The sequence below is a fragment of the Syzygium oleosum genome, unplaced genomic scaffold, assembly GCF_021117445.2.
Source record: "Syzygium oleosum isolate NSW1041296 unplaced genomic scaffold, Sole_v2.1 Sole_v2.20, whole genome shotgun sequence".
NCBI lineage: Eukaryota > Viridiplantae > Streptophyta > Magnoliopsida > Myrtales > Myrtaceae > Syzygium > Syzygium oleosum.
The window spans coordinates 6,676,663-6,697,588 of record NW_026607504.1 but is presented as its reverse complement, the minus strand read 5'-3'; the positions used below and the strand labels follow the sequence as shown (position 1 = coordinate 6,697,588).

Genomic DNA, 20,926 nt, shown 5'->3' with positions numbered 1-20,926 from the left:
GTTACCGGCGTGTTTAGTCAGATAAGACCGGAGGAATTATTACTTCCAAGAGTCTTTTTAAGGATCATTGGGGAACGGATCCCCAACCATGACAACCAAATGAAAAGAGTAAATCTTATCCGTTGACCGAAAAACCAAGTGTTTGTATGTTTCATATTTTCTAAAGATGTTGTGAAAGACAGCAACCAGTCATGATACTCGCAGTCCGGGTCCAAAGGGCCGGCCCCACTTCCACAATTCCAAGAAAGTCCAGCCAAATTCCATCTCTCAATGCCCCCCTTGTTTTGTTCTTCCCTAGGCCACAACCGTGCCGTGACCCTCGCAATTTCCGGGTCGGCTTCAGTTCAGATCAGTACCGAGTGGTCCTTGTTATGGCCCTGCAACAAAACAACAATTTGGAATTAATTGGTCCAGCAGATCAGCAGAAGATGACTAGCTAAGAAGATAGGTAAGGGTACTGCTTGGCGCACACTCGTATGGAATGCGGTAGCTACACCACTTGTGACATTGCCGTGTTCTGGTGCTTTCTTTTTTCAATTTAAGCCGACGAGAAAACCAGTTTATACGTGTAAATCCCGAGCCCATGAAATGCCCGAGTAGCTTCATCGACAGGGTAGGACACGAGCCAGGGCCGCCCCGGGCGTGTGGTCCAAACATGCTATGCTTTTAAGCATGGAAATTTTATTTTAGGATTGTGATGGAACGAGTCGTTTCTTTTCTGATTGTTGCCTGATGAAGTTATCTTGTGCTAAAACAGAAACTGGCAACTTCAGGAAAGATGAAATCACCAAGTAGGATTTTCGAGATGAAGTAGCAGAGGACGAAAAACTACTCACTCGACTCTGAAAGCAGTAGACCAACTCTTGCTATGTTCCTTCACCAATTATTTGAGAAGTTGGGATTGGAGGTGGAGACGAGACTGAAATTCGCTTCAAATGGTTAGGGGGGGTAGGATTGTGTTTTGTGCTGATAAATGAAGCAGTCTGTAGCATTCTTTTCACCATTCTCGTCGTCGTTGTCGTGCTTGTTGTTGCTACTACTTCCGCCACTAGTCTTCAGGCAGTTGTCCTTTTAGGATTTTCGACTCGACACAGATACAAATAGAGACTGTACAACATAGGATATCACAAGCGCAATCTAATAACCGAAGAAACAGACCACGGAATAACTTTAGCGAATGAGAGTAGATCTGATGTTGTTTTGCTTTTTGATAATTACTACTAATGCGATTCTCTTCAAACTTTGCTGGTCAAAAAGAAAAATGCAGGGGAATCAATAGGTGACTTTCACTCACGTTATCTCAGATACATTCCTCACCGGAGAAGAAAAGGTAAAAAGAAAGAGATGGATGCTAAAGCCTAACTCACATATCCACAGCGTGATTCTACCATCATGTTTCATGCTTCACATAACAAACTTACTTATCAGAAAGGTAAAAAGAGAAAAAGAAACGAAGACGACGGAAAAACATAACGAACTTGTGTATCTACCATTCATGTAGAATCGCGAGATCCGGTCCTCAGTATCCATGAGAGTAACCCATGTAGTTGATTCGAGGCCGAATGTTGCGGTGGTCAAACCTGGGATCTGCGTAGTCAACGGCCTTGATCACCATGGCTTCACGCCGGCCATCTTGCTCTTGGACCGCCCCGAAGACTATCTCGTTCGTCTCGCAGCTCCTCTCATAGTATGTGTTTGGTTCGGGTGAGTAATGCCGGTGGTGGTGCTGTTGGTGGTGCTGCATTTGCCTTGGCTGCTGCTGCTGCTGCTGCTGCTGCTGCTGCTGGGAGTAATCCCCAACCCACCTGCCGTAGTGACCCTGGCTTTGCCTGAAGTGTTGACTCTTCTCAATTTCTTTGCTCATGAACGGGTAGGTCCTCTTTGGGTTCGGAGTTCTGCTCTCTAATGGTGGCGGAGGCTCATCTCCGTCTGGAATCGCAAAGCTCTCCTGCATCGGCCATGAATTGGCGTGTTCATTATATAGCTGCTGCTGCTGCTGCTGACGGAGATCAAAGTGCTGGGGTTTCCTTTTAGAACCAGAAAAAATTTCGGCCATGGATGAGCCAGAGTTGACCACAAGCCTCCCAATCGAAGAAAATAAACCCTCTTCTTCTGGTACTTCAGATTCCTCCTCCGGCGGTATTAGAGGGGGTCTAACCGATTTAGGAGGCCTTTGATATGGTGGCACAGGCGAAACTTTCTTCATTGGAGGTCTTAGATCCTGCAGTAGAAGAAGAAATGAGTAACTGGTACTTGTTGGATTTTAGCCATAAGGAAGCTCAGGAACATACTAATTGTCTTTACACGAGAACATCAATTCACAGACTTGCTTATAGGCATAGATTGATTCTCAAGAATAAGCCAAGTTGATAATCATCAAAGAAAAGACCTAGCGAAAGTTAGCATCTCAGCTAAATCTGTTGGAGAAATGCTATCAACAGAAAGGCAAAGAAAAGACCTCCAAATTAACAGGTCTAGTTCATGAGAGAACATGAGGAAGATACTTATTTTCACTCCACACATCTATTACAAATTGCTTGTTTTCACATTCTTAGGTTTCAATAAATTTCAAAAAAGTGAGGTCACATACACTCTGGGAAGAAAACATGGCCTTCACTCTTTGCTGCAGCAGTGCCAACATATAACCAAAAAAGCCAGCCGCAACTAGTACGGCTATTCCTGTAATTACAAGCAAAAGTAAATTAAAAATTCCTAATTTAAAGAAAACAGGAGAATCGCATTGAGAGTTCAATAGTTGCATTTGTACCTAAATGAAAGCTCCCATTGGACGCATGTGAACAATCATCATCGTGAAGTTGTATTTCCCGAATCGCCTGGTTACCTCTGTCTACTATCAGAAGAGAACAGCTACTACCAACATAAACGACATCAAAATCATCTGAAAACTTCGCTTCCTCGCTTGGACCGTCAATATGACCTCCTCCTCGACCCCATTTCCCACCAGCTATGGTTGACATGCCTATTCAAGAAAAATGCTTTCAGTAATTATTAGCATCACCAATGACCGTGTCATATCTCCACCTGGACTAATGCGACGAAAACACCGAAGGTATTCACTAGTTTGTACTATACCCGTGTCACTGATCTTTCTGATGGCCATGTTCATTGTGTCGGCAATGTAAATATTCCCTCTATTATCAACAGTAAGCCCCTTAGGATGGCTCATCCTCGCTTCTTTAGTCTTCCCATCTACATGCCCGGAATACCCCTCGGGCGAGCCAGCAATGAGCTTGGGCCTGCTATCTGCAGTTCATTGATTTGCTTTAATGGATAAAGGATCTGCAGTAAATTGATTCATACCAATGCATAAATAGAATGCCTCAAACACGTCATGGAGATGCATATGATGCTGCATTTAGATCTCTATTGGCTTACAGACGAGAGATTTTTTCTCAACAGCTCTTTTGCATATGTAATTAGAGTAATCTCAGGTAACCACAGCTGTTTTTGTCCAAGATTTATTGTATAGTTGTATTGTTTTCACTGAACCAATTTTCGCTTATTAAATTGGTAAAGCGGTCAAATTCCGTCATATTAACTAGAGCACATATTTCAAAGCTTCAAGAGGGTTGCAAATTTGACACTTTGGGTACTTGAACAAGTTAGAAACATGGTCTAGTAAAAGCATGAAGCAGCTTAAGTAAAGAAGAAAAGAATAAAGGAGCCAAAGGGCTACAGGAAAAGTAACTAACTAGCTTTCTCTGCTGCTTATATGATCTAAATCTAGGGGTACGAAAAAGCAAATACTCCAAAAACCCGCAAAAATATAACCAGAAATCAAAAAGTTACAGCAAAAATCCAACAGCGCTGTAAAAGCAAAATTTTCAGTGATGCAGAAGCACATTATACATTTAGATTTTTAAAAAGAACAGCACAGTGCAAACCTTCAACAGTTCAGAATTTACAGGACAAGAGTGTTCGTAGTCAGTCAAGTCCTAGCATGAGGAGGGCAGAATTTCAACTTTCCCGGAGGAACATGCTGACAGATAGTTTAACTAACTAACGAACCAAGCAGAACATCAAATCGAACTCCCGAATAGCACCCGAATGTCAGCAGAGCATTGCAGAGACGAAAGTCAAATTATTATAAGGGCGATGTGAGCTTACAACGGGACAAAGGGAATGACATTCTGTAGAGGTTACTATTCGCAGAGTCCAGCACCATAAGCTCCCCACTAGGAGAGACCTCAACCGAATGCGGTTCAATTCCGAGCTTGCTACCATCAAAAACTGTCTCCACGGTGTATCCACTTTCGAATTTCATCATTGAACGGCTAGGAACAGCTGGAGGAAACCAAATCATACCAAAGTTATTAACCAACATGTCTCCACTAATCACCTCTTCATTGGCTCATTTGAGACCAACATTTCATTTAAAGGAAAGAAAAGAAGTGCAGAGACGCATGCGTAAGCTCAATCAAGAATCTTACTTGGTTTGGAAGTGGATTGTTGCAGCGACCACAGCCATTTCACAAGAGCAGATACTACATTGGACACAGCACTACCCAGAATTTCTACAATGTCGATGTTCGACCCATTTCCAACCCAAAATTAGTTTGTTCACGACAAAGATGAGACCCGATGAAATTGAAAAGGACCCATAAACGAGAGAGAGAGAGAGAGAGAGAGAGAGAGAGAGAGAGAGAGAGAGAGAGAGAGAGAGAGAGAGAGATGAGACATACTTGCAGGAGTAGCTGAAGCTGATGAGAAGCCTCCACAGAGAATCACTAGGATGAGGACAAAGACAACCCAGTTTCTGCTCATTGCTGTTTTTCACCAGAAACATTGGACAGAATGCTCAAAGATGAAGATTCAAGCACCCCATTTCAAGAACTGACCCACAGAGATAATGTGTCCCACTTTCTCTCTCACTTGCACATTGATAAGCAGAATCCTCTTTTAAGAGAGAGAGAGAGAGTGCAGAAGGGACAAAGGAAGTATGGTGGTGGTGACTGTGGAGGGGAAGTTTTTATATATATAGTGAACAAAATGGGAAGGCTTGCCTTCAAGGACAGAACCACAAGCAAAGGGAAAAAGCCTGCAAGGAGGAATCGTGTACTTGGTTCTTGTCTCATAAATTTGCTTATGCCAATTTGCTTTATCAGGTCATTTAATGGGCGCTTACACTTTGTTAAACGTTTATGCAAGCCTAGATTTGCTACACCCATTTACTTTATGCAGAAGCAAGTGTGTGGGAGAAGATGTCTGAGAAAGATGATTGCGTTGCCCCTTCACATTTGCAGTTTTTCTCACTTTAACCTCTCCATTTTTTCATTCTACTCCCTAGATTCAATGGAATTATCGCAATTTGCCTTCGTTTCTTACTTCCACTAGCAAAGCTAATAGACCATAGATTCAATCGACCTTCAATTTCCTTCCAATGCTTTGGCTAGAACTCATTTCTAACCATGCTAGTGAAGTCTAAATTCAGCTATTTGAGTGTTCTAAGCATAAATGTCTCGTGAACTGTTGGTCTTCCTCTGTTTTATGAATTTCGCCTTTTGCTTGGTATCGCTGATAGCGATGGTTTGGTAACATTGTTGTTTTTTTCCTGACTGCTAAGCACAATATGAATACTAGTCAGTGATGCTGTTCCATTTACAATGATGTAATACCCTCTACTGATGTTAACCTTTCTTTATCGACACTGATCTTGTCATAAGTCATATGTCTATAGTCCCTGCTGGAAATGTGACCCCAAGGGAGACCATTGTCATGGCTGCTAGTGCTAGTAGCCTTTCTCTCGGTTTAGGCTCAGTCCAAGAAATCTTCTTATGCACATTTAGAAACTCAAATATGAGAGATCTAAAGTCATCACGATGGTAGTTTATAATAAGTGTGTCATAAATACATAAAGTTGCGACCTAACTGATTTGTTGAAAGGAAAGATTATTCCGTGAACCTACTGCATGTCCCTTGAGTCTATCTAAGTCATTTGATCATATGTGGGTCTCATGTGTAAAATGGCCTCAATGTATGAAGCAAATGGATCCGCTAGATTAAATGGTCGGGATGCACTTATGTGAATGCCTGAACTTAAAGAAAGAAGCCCGATCTTTTTCCATTTAACAATTTAGAATCTGGATTTGATTAAGAATTATCAATCAGGTTCAAATTTAGAGGTCCCTTGGGCTGATCAAGATCTTTCAAGAAAGCGAATGAAAGCCCTCGCAAGCTGTGTAATTTTAATGGCCCAATTCACCTGCAATGCAACCAAGAGATCTTCAACTTAAATGTCTGATACAACCATTTTCCATGATCTAATGGAGCATTATCACTTCTGATAATCAAGTGTAAACGTGAGTCAAGGGCACCTTTTTGCTAAGTACTGATAAGTGACCGAAGCTGCAATCTTTGGTTATTCTTGGGATGAAAGCTGACATCGTCTTCTTGATAGAAACCGGTAAGACTCTTTTCTTAGACTCGATCTGCTATGGACTCGGGAGTCATCGAAGCTACACATTTGAAAGGAAATATAGGCGAAAAAAAATGACCCTAGAACATGAAAGTTGGTCAAAAGGGTTGGTCGAAGGTAGGATAATAACAAGGAGGTGTGGATCATTAGAATCACACAGATATGCCTCGCTCAAACACGCCCGCAAATCCTATTTTAGGACGAAACAACATCATTTGATAGCTCTATTTCTGACATATACATGGCAAGTCAAAAACTGCATTTTCTATAATACAGCAGCAGCAGCATCAGACCTCATAAACCATCCCAACCTCTAAGCTTGATGCATGAGGAATGCTCAGAGCATAAGTAGGCCCTCTAGAGTTCCTCCTCAAGAAGTCATACCCCAGATTGATAACTACCTTCTTCATAAAACTTGACCCTCTCTTTGCCCTCACATATGCGTGCCCCATGATGAATGCCATCCCTGCCTCCCTCGCTTCCATCAGTTCTTTCAGCTCTTCACGCGCTTCCCGGTCCATCCTCGGACTCTCCGGCACTAGGAACCTCACTCTCTTCCTTGGCTTCTGCGGAGAGATTACCTCTACTACTTCTGATGAGGCGCCTTCCTTTTGAGAGGACCCCGCATCGTCTTCGCACAATCTTACCCCGTCCATATTGGAAGAAGACGTCCCGACGACTGTCATTTTCTCGTCTTCCAAATCCTCCATCCTAGTGGTGCATTCCAGCCTCTCCGACCGAACTAGTTCTGCGATGCTACAAAAGAGATCCTTCTCAAACTCCATGTCGTCCTTGTGAATGTCACGATATCCATACCGAGCTATGCACCTATATACCCGGTACTCCTTGGGGCCTACTCTTCCCACCAAGAACCTTTCCTTGGGCCTGACATGCGGGACTGGGACGGATTTGATGCAGAGAAAGACTACAACCTGGTGGAAAGCCGGAAGGTTGGTGACAAAGTGGGAGAAGATAGCCGGGATTCCCGAAACAAGTTCTGTGTGTATCAGTCCAATCCCCCGAACTCTCACAATCCCCAGATTGGGACCAAGACTAAGGAGCCAGTGCATGGAAACCTTATTTTGGACGTCGAACTCGTACTTTTTGAGCGTCCCGTAGTGCCACACATACATGATGATCATAAATATGAACGAGAGGGCAATGGGGACCCACGCTCCTTCGAGAAACTTGATGAGGGATGCGGAGAAGTAAAGCGCTTCAATCGAGCCAAAGAAGAAAATGAAGCAAAGAGCCAATAGAATGCTCTTGTGCCAGCACAGGACTATAACCAGAGACATCAGGCAGGTAGTCACGAGCATGACAGTAATAACTGCCAAACCTATTCAGATAAAGAAGAGATTCAGCATGTTAATGTAAGAAAAAATGCAACAAAATTTATGGTAAACCAATTGAATTTGTGCTTGAAGATGGCGGCAATATATTGGAATGAGAGGACCCTGATTTGTACCAGAAGCAGGTTGTTTCTCAAATTCTCATAAAGTAGACAAAAGGAGAGGTCAAACTGATAATGCAAAACAAAGTGTTCATCCAAAAAAAAAAAAAAAAATCAGATGGTGCTTTGCAAATGGTACAAAACAATACCTGCTGCATTGCCCATCCGCTTGGTGTCCCTAAAACCAACAGTCACGGCCAAGCAGAGAAGCATCAGAGTCCAGTTGATCTCTGGAATATAAATCTGGCCGTGTATCTTGGACGACGTATGTACTATCTTGACTCTTGGAAAGCAACCCAGAGCAGAACACTGCTTTATTATCGAGAAGGTCCCGGTGATGATCGCTTGACTTCCAACTACTGCCGCTAGTATTGCTATCACCAGCACGGGCCACCTTATCTTCTCTGAAATGGAAAGATAATAGCTCAAATCAATAATCAGAGGACTCGCTCAGATGATGACGCTTTTGTGACGTACCTGGTACTGACACATAGAATCCAATGTGGTAATGACTATCCATAACATGATGCTGGGACAGATAAGCAGCTTGTCCCATGTATGCCAAGATTAAGGATGGATAAACCACACAGGTAAAAGCGATCTGCATCAACAATATCTTTGATTAGTAATATGAACTTTTAAGTGTGTTCCTAAAATTGCTCAATTGGATTTTTTGGAGTGGTTTTGTAGTGAAAACAAATGTGGTTCCTTTATCCATGTTTCCAAGACATTCCCCCGATAATAAGCCGAATGAACTGACCAAATTCCCCCTAATGATATTGCATGGGGAAGACAGCTAAAGCTTTCTAGTTAGGCAAGGGCAAGAGGCTGCTAACTTTACTTATCCACCGTAGCTTAAGAAGCAGTGCAACCTCGTTGATCATATCTAAAGGGACTGCATAGCCTCTAGATTGTACTCTACTGGTAAGGATAGATATGGATTGAAGCACTTGTCAAGAAGACTTGAGGTTCATGCAATTATGGTCCTATTAAGCACCAAGGGAGCTTGGCCAAAAAAAAAAAAAAAAAGACCAAGGGCGTATCTATCAACCCAAAATAGATTCCCCTTCATGGTGAAAATAAAGCCAGAGCCAATGTCCAGTGAAACGGGTAACATATCTCCAATACCTTGATCGACAACTGGGAGAAATGACCTAGATCAGCAAACATAGCTTCCGAGCCTGGGATACAGAAACAAACGGTGTAAGGGGAATATGTAGCACCAAATCGAGTTGACAAGAGAGGATGCAGCTCAAGTACATACTCTTGTACCTGTAATGCACAATAGAATTCCTCCCAAGGACATCCAACCTCCCCTCTGTGTCTTCTTCAAAAACTTGTACATGTAATACGGAGAGAGTGCTTGGTAGACATGGGGATTCCAGTGGAAGATGTTATATACACCAATGGCACTGATACAGAAAAGCCATGTAATCACCACAGGTGCAAAAAGGAAACCGACTCGATGGGTCCCATAATGTTGCAGAGCAAACAAAAACACAAGTATGGCACAGGCTACTGGGACTTCAACATCTGCAAAATTGAGAAAGCAGAATTACTGAGCCTGAAGGGTCTGCAAGCACTTGAAGATGAGGAAATGAATAGCCCTGAAATATCTGTTTGAATGATATCATGCTAGTCCTATGGTAACGAATGGCCAAGGAGGGTTTGCCAACACCCATTGCCCTATGATAGTCAATTATGTAGTGATTCCGGAAAACATTCATTAGAGTGAAAGTGGCAAAGTGCAGGCTGTTATCATGTTTCATCATAGTTTTTTTTTGGTAAGGATGTTTCATCATAGTTGTATATCATGTATTCCAAAAAATAGGGTTTGTAAATTTGACAAGATACTAATATGATTTACAAGAATGAATCCATCAAAAAGTTTGAAGCTAAGTTGACCAAATGATTTGGATTGGTGAAGCAACGTGACCTTCAGGGAAGTTTTGGCAGCTATAAAGTTCTCCTATAACTGAGCGATTGGAGGTAAAGAAGGACTTGTCTCGAAGAACCACGTTTGTCACCTCTCTATGCATGACAGGATTCTAACATAGGGAAGTATCAAGAAAACTAATTGAGATTGTTCATCAGACTGCTTTATTTAGTATAGTGTAGAGAGGTTTAAAACTCAAGCACAGTGCCGAATTAACAGTGAGCTGAAAAGAGCATTGTCAAAGTTTCTGAAATCTTCAGTTCAGCAGAGTAGGAAGTGAGGCGCTATTGTACTTATTCCAAGCATCATGATTCATGGAAGACACAGCAGTTGCTGAACTCAAACGAAAAACTCAAAATTGAAGGCACATTTGGCATCTTCGTCTTCCCTAAATTAAGTGGACCTGGGTTTTCTTCGCACTTTATTGCATGGAATTATGCAGTATAGCTGACAAAGTATGTTTGGGCCCACCTGCAGAAAAGGAATGCACTAACGGAAGGACCATCTAAAGAGAGACGGGAAGGAAAGCCAAAAAACCGAAATGGTTATAGTGGCAAACAAGCTGGCCATGCCCATGATAGCAAAAAAGACGAAAGTGGAACATCAGTGGCCATTTAGATAACTTAATATGTCCTCGAAAGCAAGCCTCAATGACCGAACTTCCGGATGTGACAACTATGGTCGAAGTTGTATAAGGAATGATGATGATAAGCTCATTCTTGTATTAGATCCACTATGGTGTTCTGGAGAGTGAAAAAGCAGGTCAAATTTGCTGAATCCATGCTCATGATTATGTGTGCTTCATGGGGAACTCCATCCGCAGGTTCAACTATTACGTCAACGAGTCTAATGACGCCAAAATCTGAATCAGATCATCCAATCCGAAAAACAAGTAGTCTAGACTAATCTTAATGATTTTTTTAATTATCAGATCTTATCCAGTCTTCACTGTTCTTTTCACTGCTTAATTACTACCCCCGACCAGACTTTCTAAAAGGCACTGGATGATCTTTTTATTAGTGGCAAGTTCATTTTCTTAACCACATCTTTTCCTGCTTTATATGATAAGAAGACCGGTGGCATCAGCACTTCCCATCTGAAGTAAATTTTAAAAAGTTGATGGCGATTTAACTTTATTAAAGCAGGGCTGTTTGTCTTAAGGAACAACAATAATGCATGAGTTCATTTCAGTTAGGTAATCTCTGCTTGTCCATTGATCTCACGTCATCATGTTGAACAGGGATTGAAGTTTCACGCCAGTTTAAACTATTTGAAGCTCTGGGCGTGCTAAACAGTGGGAAAAGAAACTCTTTACCAAAAAATAAAAACAGTGGGAAAGGAAACTTCAAAGGACTAAAAACTCAAATGCATTCGCAATGAAACTTCACAGCACATGCAAGATAAGATGCCCAATGAACTCCGGAAAAAAGATGTTTCAGGCAACTAAAACAGACAGAAACTGTATATCTCTAATTATCAAACAGTCCATATTCATGATAGCCTGCAATTATTCCCAAAAATGCATCTTTAAACAGAATCCCAAGTTGAGTAGTTTCCACGCAGAATCGGAATGGATTATGTAACTCTTTACGACAAGGTAAAACTCTATGTTGCAGATCAAAATATCCACCAGATAGAAGAACACCTTGTGATTGTTCATTGATGACATATATTCAAGGACTAGTGGCAAATGCAATCCAAATTGGACAAAGTCAGTCATGGAGACTTACATCTGTGTTGCTCCCTAGATATGACGGAGAGCTCCAACCCCGACACCGCAGAGAAAACTGCAAGCATCACCAGAAATCGAAGTCATTGACCTCTCAAATTTTATATTGCGGAGAAAATATATTCTTCTAAAAACTAGTGTCCCAGAGACTTTTTTGCAATTTTTGTACCAGAAATTGCAGGAGTCAGCACACCATCTCCAATCACCATACACGTCCCAATCAAAGCCAACACCAGCAACACCCTCTGCAACACTTTGTGCTTCTCCAGAGTTGATTTCAAGCTAGACCCAATATTCCTCTTCCCAGACCCATCGTTCTTGTACTCGAACAATTCCTCATCGGCGAGCTGGCAATTCGGCAGCGAATTAACCCGGGCATGTCGACACAACAGCGAGTACAGGGCAAAAGTCCCACCTTCACCATTATCATCAGCTCTAAGCACAATGAATACATACTTCACCAATGGTACTAATGTCAATGTCCAGAACACAAAGGACAAGACCCCATAGATTTCCTCATTGGTCTCTGAGTGGTGTATGTCCTCTGCAAAGGTGCTCTTGTACACATACAATGGGGAGGTGCTCAAGTCTCCATACACAACGCCTAAGCTCTGGTAAGCCAGAGTCAACACCGTCTTCCATGAATCCCTCTGCAACAGCAAATGAAGAATAAATTCACCGAGCAAAATGAGCATTGAGCAAGACAAAAGGAAAGAACAACGAAGCTGAAAACTTTCGCGAAGGTGAATTGGCGGCCGCCGAAATGCCACACGTCGCACCTTTATCGGGTTGTTGCTGATCACGCCTTCAAGATCCATCTGGGCTCGTGTCAGAACCGCTCAAAGACTCATTTTCGACGAGCTGAGTCTCGGCTCCGAAGGGAGGGAAACAAGAAGGCCCAGATGGGGCTAAACTACCTTCCCCAGTTGGAGCAGCGAAGGGAGAATTAACAAACGCTTGCCCAAAAACATATAGAAACGTCTGCTAATTTGTTTGCTTGGACAAGCGCGCATCGCTACCCACCAATGCAGACAAGCGAAAAGCAGACACGAAACGCCACAACCAAATATGGAGAACAGTGCAAGTAATGTGAGAAACGAGGAGGGGTAGTTGGTGATTGGTATGGCTACTAAAACAATTAGGAGAGAGAGAGAGAGAGAGAGAGAGAGAGATATGTTTGTATATGATGATTGTGTCAATAATGTATGTGGTGTGGTGGACTTGGGTTCTATTCTCTTTCCACTTCTTTTCCTTGCAGATGGTTTTTTTAAAGGCTGTTGGCTTTTGTTCTGTAGCTGAGATTCTAGAGAGAATATCTTTTGGACTTGATGACTGGTTCATCTTACGTGGATGTTATCTTCTCCCCACTCGACTGCCCTATCAAACAAGAACAATGGCCAGATGTCACCTGCACCAGATGCATCGTAGACTCAAATTCACAGCGTACCGTTCGATTAGATCGGTTCTACGCGGAGCCCGTCTCATCCAACGATACATGTGAACTGAGCTCACGTGCGCGCGCAGGATCCATTTAAAAAAAAAAAAAACGAGAGGAAAAGAGCGAGAGCACGCACTAACTCTTGAGAAAGAGGAGAAGAGCGTGCACTAAACAAGACAGAGGTGAATTCTTATAGTGCACATCCAGCACGGAGGCCATTCTGGAGGTACGAAGCAACTTCTCTCATTCGATACGAAACTGCCTACTTCGATAAAGGTACAAAATTTGCTTAGTCATGAATTCAATTGTTAATAGCGTGATTGTCGGACAAAAATTTGGGATGAGTTCCGATCGTGTCATTGACAATAATACACTCTGAATTCGACATGATGACCTCTATAAGCAAGAATGCGGGCGACGATTCGACATCGGCATTGTTTTTGTTAATTGGACAAAGATTTCCCCTCGTTTTTTTTATATCCATAGAAAAGTCGTGTCTCGTGCCCCGCATTAATTCGCCCGACGGCGACAGGGAAATCAGGAGTGGTTGGCTCTAGTGTGGGTTGGTTTCCATTCTTAAACCGGGAACTGGATCGGACATGCCTGTCCACACTGGAACTAAACTGGCCGATCCCGATCAAAGTTTCCAAGTTGTCTCGTGAATCGGTGGTGTTATTTTTAAAAAAAAATTATTTATTTTCTTTCTCAAGAGTTTCTAAGTATATTAAAAGTTATTTTAGTGCACAATGAAATTACTAATCACAAGGAAGTTAATAGTAAGAGAAGAAATTACTGCCTTTTTGCCCTTGCTAAATAAAAAATGTAATATACTCCGAGGGAACCGAGAACTAGACCAATTATTCCCAATTCCAAAAATTTGAAATCGGGAACCGGATCGATTCCCGCGAGAACCATCCAAAATCGGCCGGTCCGGTCCAATTCCCGGATTAGACCGCGACCAATGCACACCCCTAAAGAAAATACATCGGACGTGCTCTTTCGAAGGATGATAGGATCGAAATCACCAATAACAAATAACGAATAACAAGAACGGATTCGAATTCAGCTGACCTCGCATTACACAATCGGGGAAGAGAATCAAAACAAACATGGATTTTGGGGGGATTCAAAGATTGAAAAAGAAAAAAAGAAATTGGAAGGAGAGCGTGGAGATAATGGCAGCGCATTGTTGGCCACTCACTTCGAGGAGAAGCGAGCAAAAAAGCCGTGGCTCGCAGGGGTGGTTGGTGGCTTCTGCAAACCATTCAATCATTCTGTACATAAAATACCCATTCTTATATCCGAATCACCACATGCTCCTAACATACATTGCGACGATCCGAAACCATACGCCAACTTGCGAGCTCCAGCAAAACTTTTCTGACCAAAACCTTCGAAGCGCAATTCAAACACGTGACGTTGATCCGAGAATCCCAGTCGTGGCCAATTGCACAGCCTTTTGACTTTGACCCCTTCGGCCGCACGAGGGCGGGCTAGTAGCCTAGTGGCTTGCTGCCGCCGCCTTCTTCTCCGTAGGCATTTCGCTCTCAAAGCCTCAATCAAACTTTCCACGGAAAGAAATCCAGAATAATGGATGACCAAAAGGGGACCGCATGAGCTGCACGAAGGATTGATTTCGGGGTGTGTTTTTCCACGCGAGATATTCTCTTGGGAGAGCATAATATCCCAATGGAACAAAAGGGTCGATCCGATTCAACCTGGTTTGATTAGTGTAAATGGCAAAAAAAAGTTGGGTCACTTTTGACATATTCTCGAGATTGTATGGAGGTGAGGATATTTGCTGCGCTTTGGACTTTGAGCAGATCTCTCTCTAATTTTGGTTCCCAAGTCGTTGAGAATCAGATACTTTCTTGAGATCAAGATCGAAAAAGAGGCGGATTCTCGGATTCAAGGCATTGGATCCAACACTAGGGAATCGACTCGGGATTGTCAAAAGAGGTAGCCATGTTTTACGAGAAGGGTCTCTTTGTTTTTATTATTATTCTTTTTGTGTTCAGGCGAGAAGGGTCTTGTTAACGAGTGTGCTTATTGGGTATGTTCAATTCGAAATAATTCGATTTTCAAAGTGACGATCGCGCGTGATGATACGAGGATAGTCGATGCATTGGAAACCGTAGAGTCTCCTTATATAATTGGTCGGGGTCATTTGTCAAAGAAAATCCTTACGCGAATTGTAGGCGCACGACGCGTGATCAATTCTCCACGTTATTAAATGCGGACCGTTGGATTTGCTTTCCCTCTGATGGCCGTCTCGTGATGTGATTAAAGACGCATGCGGCGGCATCCGAGAGATTGAGACATTTCAATCTCTGCATGCGTACCAATTTAGTCCATGTTTCGAATTAGTACGATAACTGTAGTAGTAGATGCAAGTTCGGTCTTTTCAGACACATAAAGGATATTTAGAAAAGGGGAGCCCTTGGGCGGCAAAAGTCACTTAGCCATACATCATAAAAGACTACAACTTCATTGTACTGCAATTGATTATCAATTGCGACTTATACCCTAAACTACCCGGAAATATGTGTCCCAAACCCAGTATGATTGATAGAATTGGTTCTACCACATTGCACAAATGAATGTAAAATATTATCCGTGCGATCGGCCATCTTTAATGTCCAATCTGGTAACGAGTTCAGATTAAATACGGAACGCGCTTTTTTTCAATAAGTCGATAGGTTGTTTCAACGTCGATTTATGTTGATAAACCAATAGCGATGCACATAATTAACAAAACTTAGAACAACCATCAATCATCAAATGAAGTAACACCACCTAAGCGGAGTATATCTAATTAAAAGAGCGGTTTTTTATCTAATGTTAGTTCCCTTACTCAAATGCAATTGAAGACAAGGAAGCATAGCACGCGCGCACATCGGCTCGATCGGGTCAATAACGACATTCGATTACGATGAATCAAGGCATGCACAATTTAAGGAAATGCAGAGAATTTTGTAATTATTTGTGATGACGTCTGCGAAGTACGAACGTGGAGAGGGAGTGCGCCAAGTGTCGAGGGAAAACCGAAGGAAGCAGCGCAGCCATTGCAATCACGGGCACTGTGGCTGGATGCTTCTCAATTGCAGCTTAGACCATAAACTACCCAGACACATTTGTCCCGAAACTAGGATGATTGATAGAATTGGTTCTACCACATTGCACTTATGAATGTGAAATATAATACATGCGATCGGCCGTCCATCGTGTCCTATCCGGTAACGAGTTCATATTAAACACGGGACGTGCCGTTTTTAATAAAATCGACATATGACATGTAATTATTTTACCATCGGAAGATTGTTTTAACGTCGATTTATGTCGATAGATCAATGACAATGCACATAATTAATAAAAGGAAAAATTTTTAATAATAATCTGAAGTGTCTTCACTTTCTTAAATAAGAGCCCGAAGCGTCTATATTAGTCTTAAAAAAGGGCTCGACCTCCCCCGGCCGCATTTTCGCCCTTGACTTTTTTGAATTTCTTTCCTTTTTCTATTTTTTTTTTCTTTTCCTTTTCTCTTTCTTTTTTCTTTTTCCCTCTTCCCTCCGCTGGGCCTTGTTGATGGCCAATGGAGGCCGCCTTCGCCGGCATCCCCAGCCCAAGTGAGGCAACCCTCGCCCTCGCCTGAGGCATAACAATTACCGGGGGAGGGAAGAAGAAAAAAAAGGAAAAAGGAAAGCAAAAAAAATAAAAATATATAGAAAAAATACATAGATTGTTTTAGAGTAAATAACCCATTCTCTTATAGTCATAATAGTTACATGTTGGCCGCCGGCCAGCCAAAAACCCTTATTTAAGACGATTTAGCCACTCTATGCTCTTATTTGAAACAAAGTCCACTTCATACCTTTACTTGAGAAAATGATGGCATTTCGGTATCTCATTTGAAATTTCCCCCTTAATAAAACGAGAACAACCATCAATCATCAAGTAAAGTAGCTACACCTAAGCGGAGTTAGATCTAATTAAAAGAGTACCATTTTTTCCAATGTTAGTTCCCTTACTCAAATGCAATTGAAGACAAGGAAGCATAGCGCGCGCGCGCATTCCGCTCGATCGGGGTCAATAACAACGTCCAATTACGATGAATCAAGATATGCATAGTTTCAATAAAAGTATGGAGAATTCCCTAATCATCTGTCGCGGCGTCGACGAACGTGGCGAGGAGCGCGCCAGGTGTCGAGAGGAGCCAAAGGGAGAAGAAGCAGCCATCGCAATCGCGGGCACTGTGGGTGGATGCTTTGGTGTGGGGGGCGTGAGGGCGAGTGGGACACTTTCCCCTGCTTTGGCTCCTTCCTTTCCGCCCTTTTCCTTTTCCTGCTTCCGCTTCTTTTCTTTTCTTTTTTGAAGTTTTCTGGCTGTTCCCTAGTGGTTTCTGAGAATCTCTGTGGTCGAGTTTGGATCAATGCGTCCCTTTCGCTTGCCGTGTTGCCCCCCCTCCCCTCATGAATGCAGAAAAGTGAAGGCTACTTCGATTCTTTGCACGTATCTCCTTTCCTTCTGGGCTTCCCTTCAACGCATCGAAATGCCAGATCCCACGCGCGTGTGTAAAATGTGCACATATGCCGGCCGGGGCGAGCCTTTCGCTCCCCCGCCAACGCACGAAAGAAGGCACGGGGACAGTGAGATCGAGCTTCCCTTCGGCTCCGACCATCTCCCATGGGGTCCCTTGTTCGGCATTTTCAATTACCATTTCCGCGCTTCGATCTTGTCCCTGGGGGATATTTGATATTTTAACAAGTGCCTTGGCAGTATTCATGGGCAAGATCCTATGTGCAAGAATCCTGATGTTTGATGATTCATGATTGTCTTATACAGTCCACCTTGGCGTTCAGCATGGTTCTTTGTTGGCAGCAGATGGACTCCCCATTCAATGCAAAGTAAATGCAATAATGTAGACTCCAACTTTCAACTCCTAGATATTAGACCAAGCTCTTAATATTTCTTATTTGGCAGGTACAACATACAACAAACCAATCAATTTATTTCATCCATTTCCATGTTTATTTATCTGAAAATGAAAAATTAGGCTGAATTCTACATTCTCATCCTTATACTTTCACGCCTTTTTCTAATCGAGTCCCGATACTTTTAGTTTGTCTGATCAAGTCTTTATAAGTTTTTATAATTTCACAAATATCCTAATCGAGTTCATCTGGCACGAAACTTGACCAAATATAGCCAGTAGAGCATTCAAAGTGTTATATGAATGTCCAACATACACGTCCATGTCGGTATCCACAGTGGCCTAATTCTATTTACAACATACTCCAATGCTGTTCACTTTGGCTAAATTTTTCCATGGTGGTGTCCTTGTAGACGCCCACATTTGTCATATTCCATACACATTATACTCCGGCATTGTAGGATGGGCATGTCAACTGGATTTGGTCATTTTGATGTCGGAAAGACTTGATTAGGAAATATGTGAAAATAAGTGGGTTCGATTAGACAAATTAAAAGCACATGGAATTGACTGAAAAAACCTAAAAGTACCAAATCAAAAGACAGAACATTTTCTAAAAGTTATCGGTACAAAGTTATTAAGACATTTGAAAAACCAAAAATCACATATTGAAAAGAGTTATCACGAACATCCATGTTTTCATTGACTCTCGGCATCTATAATTCCGCCTCGACATTAATATGAAATGAATCTATGGCATGTCTCTAGAAATTATTATGGGACGAATTTTCCTGGGTTTTTCGATTTTTCCTTATGATGCCGACAATGCTGAAGATATGTATGCATTTATAGGTCGTGGATTGCATAAAAGCGTCATGCTAGGTGTATTAAGATCGGATTACGAAGTCGGCACATAAAAGAATAGCCAAAGTTCCATATCATAATGGCCACAAACACTAGCCCAACTTACTAATGCAACATATCGGAGCATTTTAAAATTCAGTCCAATCTCAAAACACAAAGTATCATTAAAATTTTCTATTACGCTAAGCAGCTATTCTTGATTAACTATTATTATTATTATTTAATGCATTACCAGGGATCTCATATCCCTTCTTCTGCTACACATATGAGGCTCATGAGTCAGTGTACATCAGATCTCAGACAATTCTAGTTGTCCAGATCCTTGATCCCCTCCAAAAAAAAAACCCAACTGAATTTTGGGATTTCTGCCAACGATCGAGAGCCGATAATTGTGTAAATCCTAATTAAAAAAAAAATCTATCGTTGACTCTTTCAATTTTTTAAATTTTTTTCCTACCCTAGTGTCCGACCATACATCTAAAGAACAACTAAATAAAACAAAAATCTTCGTATTATATGATATGAAAAAAATAAATGATATTATTAACAAAAAGAAAGGTCAGTTTTATATAGATATCAAGTACTTGGCATCAAGCATGTGCCAAGACCCAAAGCTCAAGATCATTATTTTTCTTTTTCTTTTTCTTTTTTTTTTGCAGCTGTATAATGTATGAAAATTGAAAATTGACAATTGACAAGGATGGAGGTGACGAAAAAGAAAAAAATATATTAATTAATCTTAAATTTAATTATCTGCGATTTTGGAAGTGAAATCGATAGTCTGCACAACTGGAATTAGTCCTGCATTGTCATGTAGGCCCATTAGAACAAAGTATTCTGATTTAGGCCCATCAATTCGCCTATATTCACTATTAAAAAAAATTAGATATGATATTCAGTAGATTTCGATTTAGGCCCATTAATTCGCCTATATTTACTATAAAAAGAATTAGATATAATATTCGCTAGATTTTGGTTTAGGCCCATTAATTCGCCTCTCTATTCACCATAAAAAAAATCGGGTTGATTAAAAAAAAACACTAATTTTACCTTGAGTGACAATTCTAGCCCGAGCTTTTTTTTTGTCTTAATAAAAAGCATCAACTTTTACTCGAGTCCCAAATCTAACCCCATAATGTGAAATTCTCAAATTATTCGGGCCATATTTGGGATTTAAGTGAAAATTTGTGATTTCTTATGAGATAAAAAAAAATTCTGGTCAGAATTGTCGCTCGATGTAAAGTTTGTGCCTTTTTCGGAATTGGGCCTAAAAAATTAGATACAATAATCACTAAATTTTGATTTAGGGCCCATTAATTGGAGTTCGGCTATCTGACTACGGAAGCTCCTCGGCCTCTCGTCACATGGTTTTTGGATGAACGGCCCAATTACGCAAAGGGCCACGACCCTTTGAAAATAATCAATAAAACATAATACATAGATTCGTAACTTATGTCCTCATTAGAATTCCCATTACTCGAATACATACGGAATTGAAATAAAATAAAATTCGCCCGACCCAAATAAAAAATAAAATTCTTAACAAGAAAGATATCGCGAAGCTAACTCGACCCTCTGAATTTTACGATTTTTTTTCTTTATTTGTTAAATTAGGAAAATGACGTTTCTTTCGACTTTCTATTTGAGTGGTCCAGGTGTTTTCCGTGTTACCATTCTTTGTTTTTGCCATGTTTTTCCCCGGCTACTTTTATTCTTTTGTGTTTACTAATTATTGAAAACGTCATTATCAATACGAGCGTCTATGTCAAAAAAATTTCTTATTTCGATATATTAAATCAATTTAATCACTGTCCGATCAATAGTGCCGCCTCTTCCTATTCTATATGTTTCTATATTCCTTCATTTGTACTATGGAGAAGATCATGGATGCGCGAGACAAGTAGGTTGCCCGCAAAACTAGGTTATCTTAGCCCAAGATTATGGATTGCCTTTTAGTATCCGAACAAGAACGCTCTATAAAACTCCTGAAGTCTCGGATGTTTTTTTGATCCACATGATATATATTTATATATAAAATGACATAAATAATTTCTTAACTTTGGCTCAATATGCAATGCAGTCCATGAACTTTTAGTGTAGTGTTTGAACTTTAGTTTAATATTTAATGTGGTCCATGAAC

General features: G+C 41.3%; 2 protein-coding genes across 2 annotated transcripts; both read right to left on the bottom strand.

The window, feature by feature from the left end:
• Window positions 1-1,262: 1,262 nt before the first annotated feature.
• On the bottom strand, window positions 1,263-4,972 carry LOC115670290 (uncharacterized). Its single transcript, XM_030591525.2, has 7 exons — window positions 4,704-4,972; window positions 4,452-4,535; window positions 4,129-4,305; window positions 3,094-3,264; window positions 2,768-2,980; window positions 2,591-2,679; window positions 1,263-2,221 (listed from the first exon to the last, which is right to left on the bottom strand). The coding sequence occupies exons 1-7, from the start codon at window positions 4,783-4,785 to the stop codon at window positions 1,520-1,522; spliced, it is 1,518 nt and encodes a 505-aa protein (XP_030447385.2). The 5' UTR covers window positions 4,786-4,972; the 3' UTR covers window positions 1,263-1,519.
• Window positions 4,973-6,530: 1,558 nt separating this feature from the next.
• Window positions 6,531-13,028, bottom strand: LOC115670287 (potassium transporter 8). Its single transcript, XM_030591523.2, has 8 exons — window positions 12,334-13,028; window positions 11,724-12,204; window positions 11,556-11,612; window positions 9,162-9,422; window positions 9,018-9,070; window positions 8,367-8,490; window positions 8,039-8,293; window positions 6,531-7,775 (listed from the first exon to the last, which is right to left on the bottom strand). The coding sequence occupies exons 1-8, from the start codon at window positions 12,370-12,372 to the stop codon at window positions 6,724-6,726; spliced, it is 2,322 nt and encodes a 773-aa protein (XP_030447383.1). The 5' UTR covers window positions 12,373-13,028; the 3' UTR covers window positions 6,531-6,723.
• Between the last annotated feature and the right edge of the window lie 7,898 nt (window positions 13,029-20,926).

Excerpts from the sequence above, each read along its gene's own strand:
- LOC115670290 (XM_030591525.2), bottom strand. The coding sequence starts at position 4,785 with ATGAGCAGAAACTGGGTTGTCTTTGTCCTCATCCTAGTGATTCTCTGT. Across the intron at positions 4,536-4,703 it reads AGCTTCAGCTACTCCTGCAA|AAATTCTGGGTAGTGCTGTG; the intron begins GTATGTCTCATC and ends TCGACATTGTAG. Across the intron at positions 3,265-4,128 it reads GTCATTCCCTTTGTCCCGTT|ATAGCAGGCCCAAGCTCATT; the intron begins GTAAGCTCACAT and ends AATGAACTGCAG.
- LOC115670287 (XM_030591523.2), bottom strand. The coding sequence starts at position 12,372 with ATGGATCTTGAAGGCGTGATCAGCAACAACCCGATAAAG. Across the intron at positions 12,205-12,333 it reads TCAGCAACAACCCGATAAAG|AGGGATTCATGGAAGACGGT; the intron begins GTGCGACGTGTG and ends TTGCTGTTGCAG. Across the intron at positions 8,294-8,366 it reads ATTCTATGTGTCAGTACCAG|AGAAGATAAGGTGGCCCGTG; the intron begins GTACGTCACAAA and ends TTTCCATTTCAG.